The sequence below is a fragment of the Taudactylus pleione genome, unplaced genomic scaffold (assembly GCF_031769625.1).
Source record: "Taudactylus pleione unplaced genomic scaffold, aTauple2 ptg000987l, whole genome shotgun sequence".
Classification (NCBI taxonomy): Eukaryota; Metazoa; Chordata; class Amphibia; order Anura; family Myobatrachidae; genus Taudactylus; species Taudactylus pleione.
Window position 1 is genome coordinate 393,376 of NW_028285388.1, and position 16,885 is coordinate 410,260.

At 46.4% G+C, this 16,885-nt stretch overlaps 1 protein-coding gene across 1 annotated transcript in view; it reads right to left on the minus strand.

The window, feature by feature from the left end:
- Window positions 1–11,705: 11,705 nt before the first annotated feature.
- TSHR (thyroid stimulating hormone receptor) overlaps window positions 11,706–16,885 on the minus strand; it is a 30,097-nt gene continuing 24,917 nt past the window's right edge. The window contains exon 7 of the mRNA XM_088460900.1: window positions 11,706–14,090. Coding sequence (XP_088317026.1) covers window positions 12,677–14,090 — 1,414 coding nt within the window. The 3' untranslated portion in view covers window positions 11,706–12,676. The remainder of the gene's footprint in view (window positions 14,091–16,885) is intronic.

Below are 16,885 nucleotides of genomic sequence, written 5' to 3' on the forward strand. Positions count from 1 at the left end.
ATTATAGTTGTTTTTTTTTGCCGGCTTTTATATGTTGCTGTTTTGTGTGAGGGCCATTGTAACCTGTAAATAGCGGAGGGGCTATTCACTAACAAAGTACATTTCCGGAGCTGTCAGATCTGGTGTGTTTTTTAGATTGCACCTTGCTGCTCTCGGCTGACGTTACAGAAGATGGTGCAGGAGGAGGTGGTGTTAGGTGCAGTTCAGTAAAAGGGAATTCAATGTTTTTATCTGACCACATCTCATTTTATTGTCGTTTGAGTGTTAATATGCCATCACCTCTGATGGCAAAAGGCTGCTGTGGACCTCTCATTGTTGACTGATGCTGGGTACACATTGGCAGGTGTATCGGCCAATGTATTGTGTGTTTGTGTGTGAACCAGCGATATGTCTGTGAAGGATGTCGTTCTGACATATTGCGTTGGCTGTGCTGCACGGCCGATAGTAGATCTATCTGCTCATCGTGCTGTATATGGGTGGTCAGTTGTCTGCCCATACACTTGCTGCACAAGCCGCCAGGGAAGGGTGGTGCGGTGTGACCACCAGCCAGCGTTACCCCTGGCCAGTTGGCAGTGATGGTTGTCCAGTGTGTAAGAACAACAGTCATCTGCAGATAGAGCTTTCTGGTGTGTACCCAGCTTAAGCGGTTACAGTTGGGTGCTGTAAGAGGGGCAGTATCAGATCTCTTATATAGCAAGAGGAAAAAGTTCAGAGAGCTGTGTGTTTTACTGACCACAACCACCCTGCCCTTTCCCTTCTCCAACAATCTTTCCTACTTGTTGCAGAACACAAGAGACTAACCTGGCAGCTCATAGTGTGTATGGGGCACTATCTGGTATGTAATGGGCTAGACTGGCAGTGCATAGTGTGTGTGGGGCACTATCTGGTCTGTGATGGGTTAAACTGGCAATGCATAGTGTGTGTGAGGGGCACTGTCTGGCCTGTAATGGGCTAAACTGGCAGCGCATAGTGTGTGTGTGTGTGTGGCACTATCTGCCCTGTAATAGGCTAAACTGGCAGTGCATAGTGTGTGTGAGGGGCACTATCTGGTCTGTAATGGGCTAAACTGGCAGTGCATAGTGTGTGTGAGGGGCACTGTCTGGTATGTGATGGGCTAGACTGGCAGTGCATAGTGTGTGTGGGGCACTATCTGGTCTGTAATGGGCTAACCTGGCAGCGCATAGTGTGTTAGGGGCACTATCTGGTCTGTAATGGGCTAGACTGGCAGCGCATAGTGTGTGTGTGAGGGGCACTCTGTAATGGGCTAGACTGGCAGCGCATAGTGTGTGTGAGGGGCACTGTCTGGTCTGTAATGGGCTAACCTGGCAGCGCATAGTGTGTTAGGGGCACTGTCTGGTCTGTAATGGGCTAAACTGGCAGCGCATAGTGTGTGTGAGGGGCACTGTCTGGTCTGTAATGGGCTAGACTGGCAGCGCATAGTGTGTGTGTGAGGGGCACTCTGTAATGGGCTAAACTGGCAACGCATAGTGTGTGAGGGGCACTGTCTGGTCTGTAATGGGCTAGACTGGCAGCGCATAGTGTGTGTGAGGGGCACTGTCTGGTCTGTGATGGGCTAAACTGGCAGCTCATAGTGTGTGTGTGAGGGGCACTGTCTGGTCTGTAATGGGCTAAACTGGCAGCGCATAGTGTGTGTGTGTGTGTGAGGGGCACTGTCTGGTCTGTGATGGGCTAAACTGGCAGCTCATAGTGTGTGTGTGTGTGAGGGGCACTGTCTGGTCTGTAATGGGCTAAACTGGCAGCGCATAGTGTGTGAGGGGCACTGTCTGGTCTGTAATGGGCTAGACTGGCAGCGCATAGTGTGTGTGTGAGGGGCACTCTGTAATGGGCTAGACTGGCAGCGCATAGTGTGTGTGAGGGGCACTGTCTGGTCTGTAATGGGCTAAACTGGCAGCGCATAGTGTGTGTGTGAGGGGCACTGTCTGGTATGTAATAGGCTAACCTGGCAGTGCATAGTGTGTGAGGGGCACTATCTGGCCTGTAATAGGCTAAACTAGCAGCGCATAGTGTGTGAGGGGCACTGTCTGCTCTGTAATAAGAGGCTAGAATACAGAGGTGTTGCTGTGTGACTCTGCAGCAACCACAATATCACCCAAATGTTAGATACAATTTACAAAACCATGAGATCCGGTCACCAGATTGGGATATTGGTGTGTAGTTTATTTGGGGAAAATATAACTATACTAGCATCCTCTGAGTGCTCATGTGTAAAAAAAAAAGTTATCCATGCAAATCCTGGAATTGTAGTTATTTGAGAAACAATTGATGACTTTCATTTACAGCAGATTATACCACAATGTCTGACTTGCCAAAGGATATTAGCAACACTGTGATCGTTTGCAGATGTAAAAGATTCTAACAAATCCCATAAATGAAATGGTTGAGGAAGCCAATTAGTGATTTGTATTTAATTGTTTGACTAGATACTGTTTCAATGAGGAACTTTATAAAGCATCACGTGTGACCTGGATATTGGTGGCAGTAATCTGCCCATTTTACAAAAGAAGATCTAACAATGTGGGCCTGAGTCTGCAGTCATGTGTTTTGAGAAAACTGTTGTATTTCATTGTTAGAACATGGGGCATGGAGAAGGGATGGCAGCGGCAGTAATTTGTCAGAACATGGGACATGGAGAAGGGATGGCAGCGGCAGTAATTTGTCAGAACATGGGGCATGGAGAAGGGATGGCAGCGGCAGTAATTTGTCAGAACATGGGGCATGGAGAAGGGATGGCAGCGGCAGTAATTTGTCAGAACATGGGGCATGGAGAAGGGATGGCAGCGGCAGTAATTTGTCAGAACATGGGGCATGGAGAAGGGATGGCAGCGGCAGTAATTTGTTACCGGTCGGTCTCCTAACCCAACCCCTCACTGCCTGGAGCCGAACCCCCCACCCCCCCGTGCTTAAACCTACATCAGGGTCGTCTAAAACAGGATGTTTTTGGAACCAAAACATGGTGGTCTATGAATAGCTCTAATTCTAAGATCATTGTGCACATGCAAGTAGATATAATACCATTGCTGATATAATGGGTGTGGTATGCAATTCCGCTGGATGCTGAAAGACCGGCAGTGAAGATCCCGACGGGTAAGTATTTACTACTCTAACCCTCCCTTAGGGGTGCCTAAACCTAACCCCCCCCCTGCCCCCCTTCCCCGCAGCCTGAACCGAAGTCTCCTGCGGGTGGGGGGGGTGCCTAACCCTCCCGGATCGGTATGCCGGGTGTCTGGCTCCCAGCGTAAGTAAAATGACAGGCGTTGGGATTTCCACGCCTGTCATTAGACCCCTGCCAGGACTAGACAGTCGGGAGGCCGGCTCCATCCCGATTATAATTAGGACAGAGATGATAGAATCTAGCATCACCATCAGGATCTGTATTGGATACGGTATCTCCCCCTCAGCAGTTGGAGCGCTGTGTGTGCAGTAGGTGTAGGGTTGTAGCATCACTCAGAAGTTTGTGTCTAGAAATGTCGCATTCCCCCTGATTTACATCAGTTTGAGAAAACTGTGGATATGTTCCTGTAATGATCTCACCGCATGTGGGGCCCAAAGGAAGTATTGTGTTGTCTGAAGCTGGCCACACATCTCAAGATTATCTGTCCAACCAGCCAACTAGTTGATTGGAATGAAAATCGGGTAAGGTATGAAAGCAAATGTCAATCAGCAATTTGCTCCCAAATGCTGGAAAATGGACCAAAACTGGTGTTTGAACAAATTGTTTAGATCAAACATTTAACAAACTTGTCTGACGACCATTTTCATCTGTTTTCTGGCATTTAGGAGCAAATTGCTGATCATCAGTTACTCCCATACGTTACCAGATTGTCATTCCAACCAATCAACTAGTTGGATGTAAGTTGGTCTAGTGTGTGGCCAGCTTTAGGCTGGGTTCACATTAGGATTTACCTTCGCCCCGGGCCATCGCAGATCGCTGGTACACACTAGACGATTCAATGAACGATACCTCGTTCCAGCCTTCATTAAAACGCACTGCAGCGCACACATTATCGTTTAATTGTGCAGCAGAGTCAATCAAACTAGCTTGTAGGTCGTCCACGGAATCGTGCAATTAAGGGTACGGTACACGCTGGATTATATAAACAATCTCTTTACAATATGACAAATCATCCTAGTGTGTACCCACCCTTAGGTATCCCAGAGTGCCATTACCTAAATATGGGTGCTGTAGCTGTAGAGAGAATGTCCCGCAGGATGGTGTCAGATGAGGTTATTGCCTTTTTATAAGCCAGAATCTCAATTTCCACTTAATTATATCCTTTTTGCCTTTATAGTGCTTGTTTGGACCAGTACACACCCTAAAAGCGAATTTTATAATTTGTGCTTTGGAAGTATTTATAGACTTTGCCCAGTTGTTAATATTGATAGAACACATGAAAGCCTGGCATTAAATGCATCTTATGCACACTGTGAATCTTTTTTTTTATGCCAGTAGGTGGCAGTACTGGTGCCCATATTTCCCTCTGCACGCACGGACAATGCATCGGTAATAAGGTGCATACACACTAGACGATATGCTCCCTGAGCGATATCGTCTAGTGTGTCCCCGGCAGGCTGTGCTCAATGTCGTTCATGACATTGAGCACAGCCGCTGAACGATATCATTAGCGATATCGTTCAGCGCCGGGCTCTCTCCCCCATTCCCTGACATGCAGGCCAACCTGACGAGGTCGTCAGGTTGGCCTGCATGTCAGCCCGATGAACGAGGATGACGAACGACCCGCGGGAACGCGCGTCGTCGTCATCGTTCATCTTTTTTGTGTTAAAAATGGACGATAAAGTGGACGACTGAACGATATCGTTATCGTTCAGTCGTCCACTTTAATCGCCCAGTGTGTACGCACCAATAGAGTATATTAGCTGAACTGCTTTTGCTGTCAAAGTAAACTTTAGCACACACTGCATAATCTTGCAGGAAAAATGCACACATACTACCATAAATACAGAACACTACCAAACAAAGTGCCTTTGGGCTTGTCTCTCGGTCGCATGTAATGCCGATATTCAAGGCATGTAGTGTTTTTTTTGTTTTTTTGCTACTGCACGTACATTAAAATAGCTAAACTCCTACTGCGCATGCTTCCCACAGTGTTCCGGCACAGAGGTTTTATGTCGCTACAGTGGTTGTGTACCCAGACATTGGAGGCCATACATGTATAGAGAAACAGCATAGGGTGGCCTATGGTGGGGGGGAGTCTGAAGACGCAACAGGCGGTATTACAGCGTGTATAGCCACTTAAAGTGGGTGTCTCGGTCCTTGCACATTCATACGAACGGATGTACACCAGGGAAGGCTTTGTAACGGCTTCAAGTCCCCGACGTGTACCCGCCAAAAAGACCTTTCTGCGTCCATCTTTTGAGATTTCTGCTCCATTTTTGCCAGGCGCAAGAGGGGGTGCCTGGCAAACGGGTGACACTACAAGTGACACCTTTTTTAGAGATGGCATTTGTAGTGTTTACTCCAGCATGTGCCTGAAAAGGGGTGTGATCATGAGAAAGGGGCATAGCTCTTGGGGGTGTGCCCAGCGCATCACCATCTGTTCACTGACTGTAATCGCTGTACCGCTATTTTTCCCACCTGAGGGACACTGCGGCCCGCAGGTGGAGATGGCACCCACCATGTTTTAGCAGGGCACCGCGCATTCTGCCAATTTAAAATAGGGCAGGGCGCGGCGCCCTGCTAAAACAGGCTAGCGGGAACACTGGGCCTGATTCAGAGGCGCTTGCAAAAAGCGAGCGCTCGCTCTGAATCAGGGCGGGCAATGTTTTTGTTTTTTTGTTTTGTTTTGTTTTTTGTTTTAGGAGCGGCCTCCTGGCCGCTCGCATAGCTGTGGGTGACCACCCACAGCTATAGCGAGCGGCTATGATGATGGTCGCGATGGTCAAGACCATCGCAACCATCGGGCTTGCGACAAGACCCTTGTGGAAGGGTCTCGTGGCTGCAAGCCCCAGAGAGCTTCTGGCTCAAATCGAGACGGAAGCTCTCCCACTGACATCACTGGTGATGTCAGTGGGGCCGCCCACAAACGGCAGACGTTCGCTTGGGAATGCCTGTTTGTGAAGTCACCCCCTGGCCACGCCTACAAAACGTGGCGAGCTGTCGATCAACATCGACAGCCGCCCCTTTTGTAGTGAGTCCCGGAGCGAGCGCTTTTTGTGCTCGCGCATGCGCACTGGGCCACCATCGACCCGCTTGCGAACGGGTCTGAATCAGGCCCACTATTCCTTGTTGCCTTTAGCCAAAATAAAATAATGGAATGAAAACCTGTGTGTCTGTCTGTGTGTGTGTGGCTCAGGAACGCATCTGTGTGGGTGTGGCTCAAGAATGTGTGAGAGGCTCAGGAACGTATGAATGGATTTGTGTGAGAGGCTCAGGAACGCATCTGCCTGTGTGTGGCTCAGGAACGTATGAACGTATCTGTGTGAGAGGCTCAGGAACGTATGAATGTATCTGTGTGAGAGGCTCAGGAACGTATGAACGTATCTGTGAGAGGCTCAGGAACGTATCTGTGTGAGAGGCTCAGGAACGTATGAACGTATCTGTGTGAGAGGCTCAGGAACGTATGAACGTATCTGTGTGAGAGGCTCAGGAACGTATGAACGTATCTGTGTGAGAGGCTCAGGAACGTATGAACGTATCTGTGTGAGAGGCTCAGGAACGTATGAACGTATCTGTGTGAGAGGCTCAGGAACGTATGAACGTATCTGTGTGAGAGGCTCAGGAACGTATGAACGTATCTGTGTGAGAGGCTCAGGAACGTATGAACGTATCTGTGTGAGAGGCTCAGGAACGTATGAACGTATCTGTGTGAGAGGCTCAGGAACGTATGAACGTATCTGTGTGAGAGGCTCAGGAACGTATGAACGTATCTGTGTGAGGCTCAGGAACGTATGAACGTATCTGTGTGAGAGGCTCAGGAACGTATGAACGTATCTGTGAGAGGCTCAGGAACGTATGAACGTATCTGTGTGAGAGGCTCAGGAACGTATGAACGTATCTGTGAGAGGCTCAGGAACGTATGAACGTATCTGTGTGAGAGGCTCAGGAACGTATGAACGTATCTGTGTGAGAGGCTCAGGAACGTATGAACGTATCTGTGTGAGAGGCTCAGGAACGTATGAACGTATCTGTGTGAGAGGCTCAGGAACGTATGAACGTATCTGTGAGAGGCTCAGGAACGCATCTGCCTGTGTGTGTAAGGCTCAGGAACGCATCTGCCTGTGTGTGTAAGGCTCAGGAACGCATCTGCCTGTGTGTGTAAGGCTCAGGAACGCATCTAAGCCACGACGTTTTCCATGTTTAGCACATTTCCGCTCTGTAAGGCAGGCCCCCCTCTAACTCATCCTGCCTCTGCATCTGTGCCCGATCTGGCCACCTCTCTAGTGGCATGTAACTGGTAGCAGTATCTACTGTATCATACCATGTCACGCTTTTTTAACTTCGGCTGCGATCTGGAAACATTTTATACTTGGTAAAATTGCTTATTAGTAGTTTCAATAAATAAGTGGCAACTTTTAAGTTGTTTAAAAATTGATGTTGAAAAACCAGCTGTGGGGAAATGTGTGCTGCATGCTGAGCGAGGAAACGCTGCACTGATCACAGGAGACGGTTTAGTTTGCAAAGAGGTTAATGAGCGAGCTGGCCGGCTGAGTGATCATCCTGTGAACGTAGAACAGTGCTGCCTGCTCCCCGGATGACGTCTCCTGGACACTTACACCTCACCCACCCATAATAACAGTGGCAGGTCTAATCACAACACGCCTCTCTCCTACATAGGAGCCTGCGTTGTACGGCAGCCTGACGCACAGCGGGCACCCTGCCTGCAATACACGGATAAAGAATCTAGCTAACCGCTCAGGAACGTCTATCGCGCTCGGGGTGTGAGGCGGGGGAGCTGGTATCTCGCCGCGGAGCTCCTCCATCTATAAACTGGTATTTTTGTTATCCTGATCCAGTCTATATTAATGCCATATTTCTTACAGGCAATTACTCATGCTGTTTCCTAATTAAAACCACAGTGCTGGCCACTCCAATTTAGTAGAATAACTCCTAGTACGTGGAATAGGTCAGCTGGGTGCAATCGCTGAGAAATACACTTGCTGCCGTCCTAAACTCTGAGCCTGATTCAGAACCGCTCGTAAGCGGCCGCTCGTTCGCACTGAGCGATGTTCGCACAACTGCGCATGCGTACGGATTGTAACACGCATGCGCGAACCAGTCATTGCGGCCGAAACTCGTTTGTTCGCAAAATAGCGAATGCCTGCTATTTTGAGTGACAGGAGGAGGCGTATGTGGGTGGTAACAGGGGAAGGTGCTTGAAAACGGGGAGTGGAGATCCGATCGCAGGCGTGCTTAAAGGTCAAAACGGGTGTTTTATGGGTGTGCATAATTAATACAGCAGCGTCATTGACCACGTCACTGGGTTATTTTATAGCCAGAACTGCTCACAAAATAGCGGTTGAAAAAACCAACCACAAGAATAGCGATCAGTTCATACGCTGTTCGATGTACTCGATTAATCTAATAAATAGCGGACATGACGTATGATGCGAGCGGCCAGGGGGCGTATTTTTCAAAATTTCGACCGCAAGTTTTGCTCGCTCGTTCAGACTTAGAGGCGTGAACAGACCGCAAAGTGCGAACGGTTCATTTGAATAGCCACCCCTTTTTTTTAAACGAACGACCGCAAATAGCGAGTGGCTCTGAATCAGGCCCTTTGTCAGTATCTCGCCTCTCCTTAGCAATATCTGCCACCTTGCATTCCCATTTGTGTCCATAGTTATCGATATTGCTAAGGAAAGTGTGTTACACACAGACTTGCACACTGGGGTCTATGGACTAAGCCTCAAAGAGTGATAAAGTACCAACCGGCTCCTAACTGTCATTTTTAAAACACCGCCTTTAAAGTGACAGTTGGGAGCAGATTGGTTGGTGCTTTCTCTCTCACCAAGACTTGGTGCATCTCCCGCGCTGTCCCTTAGGCACGTAGCACCTAAGAGTATTTGGGGTCTATACAGTATACTAAGGCACAATGGTGTACAAAATATTTGTACATGTTCTCTCTAGTACTTTATCCAGGACTTCTCCCACTGGTCCCTAGCACGGGAACTCACTCCCTCTCCTTGGCAGACTCCCCACCTCCCGTCAAAGCTTCAATCAGGCTCTCAATACCGATTTGTTTATCAAAGACTGGCATGTACTCCTCTAACCCACCCTTCTGTCCTTGCACATAAGCTCCATCTCCCATGTCCAACTGCCCCTCCCTCATAGATCGTAAGCTGTAATGAGCAGGGCCCTCATTGCTTGTGAAGTCTTTATTCCCTTACCTATACCATAGAGCCCGCTCCCCCCCCCGGGCATTACTTTTTAAATCAGTGCCTGAGTCCGCTTGCTGCGCCAGTCAGCCAGGGATAGTTGCCTAGTCGTAGTGACCTTTTTGCTTTTGACTACCATGTACATAGTATACTGTCCTGTTATGTTTGCACTGTACTATTGTATATGCTCTTTATGGCACTGTAGAGCCCTTGTTTTGCCCTATTTAAAAAAAATTAATAAAAAAAAAGGTTAATTGTAGAATATATTTTAATTTAATATAAGCGTTTACTGTGCATTCTGAAATATAGTCTTATCTGAATTGCAGTCATGGTCTATGTAAAACTACATCAATTATTCTGAATAATTACAGGATATTAGGGTCTCTGAACTTACTTCCTCTAGTACACCCCTAAGGAATTAATACATGTAGTCCTATCTGAAGGTCAGTTAAGAACAGGAAAAAGCAGAGACACAGGGGGTTATGATAGAGATTCCAGTTATAGGGGACCGTCTGGATTTTAGAGAGATTGTCGCTATATTTAAAGTAGCGACCATTTATTAGGCTGGACCAGCCTTCTAACCAATTAATTTTAGCGACGATCTCCCTGAAATTTGTCTGGTTCTGTAATATCGGAACCTCTAGCATCTCCCTCACAGGGGGGAGAGCCGTAGGGTAACCCTGGGCATAATCTGATGGGCTGTGTTTCTGACTTGTATATAACCCCGACGATCAATTTATGAAGAGGGTGCAATTATTTATAAATGGGATACAAGCCAACATGTCTGTGTACACCAGTACTTAGCATATGGTTTGTTTATAAAGCTGGCTATACACATTAAGATCCAATATTCAGTTACAGTTTTATTAATCAAATTAAAACAATATTTAAAAATAAAATCAAGACGTGTGGGTGGCAGTAGATTAAAGCTGAACAGATGCTGATGTCAGAATCACTGGTGAATACAATCTGCAAATGTGTATTTGACGTTCATGCGATACAATGTTTCAATCATCTGTTCCTAAAGCGCGAAACTGCGTAAATTGCTTCTACTTAATGGGCCTGATTCAAAGATGAAACCGCCATGCCGATGTGCCCATGCGTGAAAAATTCCTAAAAACTCATATGGCGAACAGCGTCCGCACACAGACACTGCTGCCATCGAGGAGCACGGTATCGGAAGTGTTGCGGAAAAGTGATTGGCGTTCCCCAGCAGTGACTGGGAGGTGGCGCAAAAAATGGTCCGCTCAGTGGGCACGTTATGGGAGGGTCGGGGACGTATTGATGAAAGCAGCTGTGATGCCAGTTGCACAGATGCAGACCGAGGAGGCCGTAGGCGGTAACTGCCAGAGCGCTGGCGTAAGTTGCGATGGCGAATAAGGGAGCGCCAGTGAGTATTACTGCGTGTACAGGCGCTGAGGGTGGGCGTCTCAGTTCTCACACATCCGGCCACGCGGATGTACACGAGGGAAGGAGTTTGAAGCGCCATATGCTTTGCAGCGGCATATAAAGACTGCCGCGTGCGTTTCCACATCCACCTGTGAATCAGGCCCTATATATTTTATCTAATAAAACTCTGTAATCCAAATGAATTCCTCCTAGAGAAGCTCTCATTTATTGGTATGTTTGGGCTGATTATTATGAATGGGGGCTGCCATACCAACTGCTCTGGACAGGTAATGGGAAATAGTGATGGCACAATAGAAGCAGGAAATAATATCTTAACAGAATACCTTCGTTTTATTATAAGCTAATCATGTTTTGTATTTTTGTTTTGATTTTTTTAAAGGGAATGATTTTAATACTGGGTACTGTTCATTGTAGCTTTGTTTAATTATACAGTAATTATATTTGGGGTGAGATTATTAAAAATAAATGGAGATACATCTCAGTGCTTCTTCATGATCATACCAGACTCCTGTGAAAAGAAGGAGATGTGCTTTGTTATAAATTAGTCACATGACTTAGTGAGCAGAGAGGCTTTAGGGCTCCCCTCTGAGTTCTACCTGCACTGTAAAATATTTCCCCCCACCATTTCTCCCCTTTGTGATTACATGACATTACTAAGGGCCTGTCTCTCTGTAGGGAAGCCAAACTTGTTTACTCTCTAGAGAGTTTAAGAAGGAGATGATTTACATGTGTAAAAGGTGCTTAACTTGCTATTTCAAAGAATAAACAGGGATTGCTGCATGACCTGTGTCTCCTGCACACAGTGGAGGAAGGCATGTAATACGAATCTTTCCTGAGCTTTCCAATCGCCTAATTCTTGCCCTCAATCATTTTGAAGTGCTACCTGTAACCTTTCTCTAGCGCTTGTTGCATTGAGAGCATGGATTGAACTGTGCTCCCGACCAATAATAACCCACTTAGCGTTCCAGGCTTCACAACCTGCCATTACGATACTGTTTGGGCCACATCCACCTTAGACTGGATACATAGACAATGGAGACCTCTGTTTCATCGGTGGTCTCTACTCAGCGTCTGGTGTTCTTCGGCGACCTGTCGAGTGGATCGCACAACACCCCGCGTATATATTTTTTCTTGTCAATCTTGGACAGCTGTTTTTAAGCTGAGATGTTGATTTAAATACTGTTCCTTGAAGATTTTTCCCTGTGCTTTTAGTTTCCATGAGCCGCCTGCAGTAGACACCTTATTCTTTAGAGTGGTCTGGTCCGCTGTCTGTTACAGGTTCCCTGGTAGAGAGACTGCAGGCTGCGATAAAACCTCTTGTTTGGAAGAAGGCTTATAAGATTTTATTCTTTAAAAAAAAAAAAGTTGTGTAGCTGAAACTCTATATCCTTAAAGTGTACTCAGATCCTGAAAAGTTAAGGTGCCTTTTCATAGAATGATGATGTTTAAAGGGAAAAATAAAAGTTTGTCAGAGTATAATACAAATGGAATAGGTTTATTTTTAGTGAGCTGGTTTCTGTAAGCTCATAATTGATGTTTATAAGGGAGTATCATGTCTTTCGTTTCTACCTCTCAGCATAATTTGAGGCTATAATGTTTCACCTTTCTATAGAATATTGAATGGTTGGACTGTCGGCAAAGAGTCTCTTCCAAACTTAGCACTAGAGCCCATTCAATCTTTCCAACACTACTAGTGTGTTAAAGTCGAACATGTATTATTATGAATGTCCCTAAAAAAGTAAGAATACAGTTCAGTAAAAGTGTCATTGTTAAGTGTTCGGGGTTCAACCTCTGAAAGTCCAACCGTCATGTAAGGTCCACCTGGTAGAGAGGCACCTAAACCATCAGTAATACCTAGTGGTACCAAATTGGCACCAGGACTTCCCTGTTGTGTTTCACTAAAACCATTGATAAGTTAGTACCAGTCACCAGTCTTTGTAGAGTTGGAATGCCGGCAGTCATCCAGTAGGGCGATTTGTGTTCCCACCACAGTCTGGTTTTCTTTTAGGACATCGGGAATGTTTGCCATTGTCTGACCTGTCCCTCGGCTACTTCTCTGACTGTACGATCCACTGCTGTTCTTAGCTGACACCGTCTGTCCACGATAAACCTGTGCCTGATGTTCACAAATGCCAAACTTACTAAGAAGGATGAAGACATCTCTGCGGAACGCCTTTGTGAAAATGGCATAGAGGAAAGGGTTGGCACAGGAATTAAGTGGGTAGAACAGCACCAGTAATATCTTGGAGTTGGATACCGTGATAAGTGGCTTGTTCATTATGGCAGACAAGGCATAAAAGGAAATTGGCGCCATACAGAGGAAGTCGGTGAAGATCAGGACTGCCATGCGCTTGGCGATTTTGGTGTCTTTGTCTCCAGATATGTACTGGGGATTTCTTACCGTGATGTAGATCTTGATGTAGCAAGCGCAGATGATGACGAATGCGATAATGTTGAGCACCAAGACCAAGATGATGTAAGCCTGGGAGAGCGCCGTCTCCGTGTCCATCGGTAAGCAAATGCTGACTTTGATGTAGCTGCTAATTCCTACCAACGGCAAAAAAGCGAGAAAAAAGCAAAAGACCCAACCACCCAGCATGATGAACGAGGCGTGCCTGAGCCGGATTCTGCGGTCCAGGCGCATTGCGAATGTAATGGCGTACCAGCGCTCCAGTGTTATAACAGTCAGGGTGTACACAGACAGCTCACTGGCAAACACGGTGAAGAATCCAGCTGCATTACAGCCCGGGCCAGTCTGCCAGTTAATGGCATAGTTGTAGTATTCGGAGCGAGTGTGGAGGTCCTCCGAGGCTATGAGGAGAAGGTAGATGCCCATGCAGAAATCGGCAAAGGCCAAGTTGCACATGAGAAAACGAGGCACTGTCAGCTTGTAATGACTGGTGATGAGGATGAACAAGACAAAAGCATTTCCCAGTATGGACAAGAGGTTGACAAACCACACCACAATGCGCAGGAAGTTGTAGCCCATGATGTCCTCACATGGGTTGAACTCGTCAGGCTCCGGTGTGCATACCAGCTTCTCGCCGACACCACAGATGATATAGTCATAGTAGCTATCGAAGGCGTGTGTATATTGTTCCTGCGCATTTTTTATGTCCTGCCCAAAGCCCACTTCTTCGTCTCCCTGGTCCTCAAAGAAAACAGAATAGTGGCTGCTGAGGAAGTCGGTGGACTTGGAATTCTCAGTCTCGGGGTCTCCGTCCATGTAATCCTGGTGGTAGGGACCTAGCCCTACAACGGATCTCAGAGAGCGCTTCTTATGGGAGCTCTGCATATACGACTGATTGCACATAATAGCTTCCAAGTCGCTGTGGGGGCAATTAAATAGACACATAATTAGTAGATTGCACAGCAATAGCAAAGCAGTAAGATCGTGATCTATGGGCAGCACATCATTTCCATTATCACATTAGGGCTTATGCAGAGCAAAGAGTCTCAAAAGACAATATTCCCGCCTGTGTTTGCTCCTCCCTACAGCAGACGCAGAAGAGCCCTGTACTGTATATGCCCCACCACTGCCTCACTTTGGGGCGCCAGGCTAACTCCACATCGGCCCCGTTGGCTGTTTATGGCTAATCGTTCCACTCTGTACTCCAAAGCATGACACATGTTGCATTTGAACCCTGAGTTGATAAACCTGTAAACTAGTGCCATGTCGACTATTTCTACTCCATGTATAAACTAAACACTTGGCCATACTATGGTTGAGCTCAGGAAGAGCATGTTAAAACCAAGAACCAACAGCCAAAAGGACTTTCCATGTATAAGTTATTGGGCAATCTAGTTAGTGGATGGCCACATACATGTACATGGAGTGACAGAAGACCAGAGTTGGCAGATTGTGCAACTGGTGGATCAAGGTGAATTGACTATCGCTTCTCTGTTGCTGAATGGAAGGAGCTAGTACTCCCTGAAACTGGGCTTCAAAGAGATGTAATAGCTGGGGAGGGGGAGGGGGACAGTATGTTGCCTGTGCCATTCTGTATTCTGGTTTGAGCGCACTAACACTATGGTGAGTGTATGTGAAACCCTACCAGCACCACATCCTTACTGTGATCACACTAAGGGGGATGTACTAATCCGTGGAGAGAATTAAAGTACCAACCAATCCGCTCCTCACTGTCACTTTACAGGCTGTGTTTGTAAAAAGGGCAGGAGCTGATTGGCTGGTACTGAGTGTATCTCCCGCATAGGTTCCTTTTGTGCCTCATTCTCATAAAGCCAGATCTGTTTTATATAAACAATAAGGAAAGTTCTGAGTGAATCCCAGCAGTGAAATTTAGTAGAACTGTACAATGGCAGACCGTGTTCCAAGACTGTACAGTGCTGCATACTCCAGGGATCATGGGTACAGCTCGCGGACAGCAACAACAAGACTTTCTCTGCCAAAATGATAAATTGGAGAGTGATAAACTACCAACCAATCAGCTCCTAACTGTCATTTATCAAACACAGCCTGTAAGATGACAGTTAGGAGATGAGTGGCTAGTCACTTTCCAATATATAACTTTAAAGAGCTTAGTACATCTCCCCCACTGTGCGGGAAGCAGGAAAAATTTTTCTACTTCATGGTGTGTGCTGTGAAATATTATGATACTATGTATCTGTAATACAGTAGATATGTCAAAATTATCGTTGTACTACTCATTCTCTCCCTGCTCTATTGGACATGTCACCTAAGATACATTTTGGTGGTATTTTCATGGGGATTTGTACGGCAACGTTAGAGCTGGTGGTTCTGGGCAGACTGAAACCTTAATGCCGTCATTTGTGTGGTTGGTTTTGGGAGTATATTTAGCGTCCCATGGTAAAACCGATTGAAGCAGTCAATCTGCCCCAAAACCAGACAGTTGTCCCTGCATCAATGGGCTTGTGATGACTGTCCCCCAAATTATTTCCACCCACACTGCCCATCGGGCAGTTTGATGACACCCAGCCTCAATGTGGCGCGGGTGAGCTGCGGTGTAGCGTAGTGATTATCTTTTTTAAATTTGTATCTTATTTGCACTACAGGCGCAGCGGAACACCCTGAATCTGTGCTAGAGACACCGGGCTGCGACTTTAACCACACAGGAATTGGCTGTAAATACGTACAAAGTCGCAGATGAAACGCAACAGAACTTGGCGTGAAAAAAAAAACCCACGGCTGTTGCATCATAGTGCTTGGTATACAAGTTCAAACTCTGTCACACACATATATACAAGTGTCGCATATCAAATTACTCCGTACAGTGTCAGTAAGCAGTTTTGTCGCATACAATGGCAACTAAGACGCACATTTAATAGAAAGACGTTTGAAGCAAGCACGGGATCTTGCACGCCAAGAAGGGCTTTTTGACGCAATTGTGGCAATAGTGTATGAGGACACATCTCTGTATGTTCTTACTTAGATCTTAAACAAGTCATAACATTAAGGAGAAACCATTGCTGTCTTTCATTCAAAAGTCCTGCATATTTACTTTCTGCTTTATGTGCACTGGCCAATGATTCATCGTCATGGAGCAAAACTTGTGGTTAAGGTAGCGTACAAGCGAAGACCATGAACACTGCTGCTAAATCAGGAACTATGTGCACTGGCCAATGATGCATGTCATGGAGTGAAACACACGGCTAAGGTAGTGTACAAGCTAAGACCATGAACATTGCTGCTAAATCAGCAACTATTTTGGCATATGCGTCATTTCCACCCCTTCAAGCTCTCACAATATATAATGCCGCAAAGCTATACACCGGATCAGGTGCATTCTTATCCCGCATTATGGTAAAAACATTCTGGTCGGCCCATTGTAAGGCCAGCTTTGTCCTTCTTAACCACTTAATTATTTTTTTCTAAAAACCGCTCCGAAATAGTCATTATTTTGTTTAATGACAATTGATACCCCTTGATCCTATCCTCTCCCGCCTCCTCCACTACCTCTCTCCTGTCTGCTCCCATCTTGCCCACCTCATTAACCTCTCCCTCTCTTCAGGCACTGTTCCTTCTGCATTCACGAATGCCCTTGTCTCCCCCATTCTTAAAAAAACCTACCCTTGATCCTAACCTCTCTAACTACCGACCCATCTCTCTCCTCCATTTTGCCTCCAAATTCCTTGAGCGTATTGC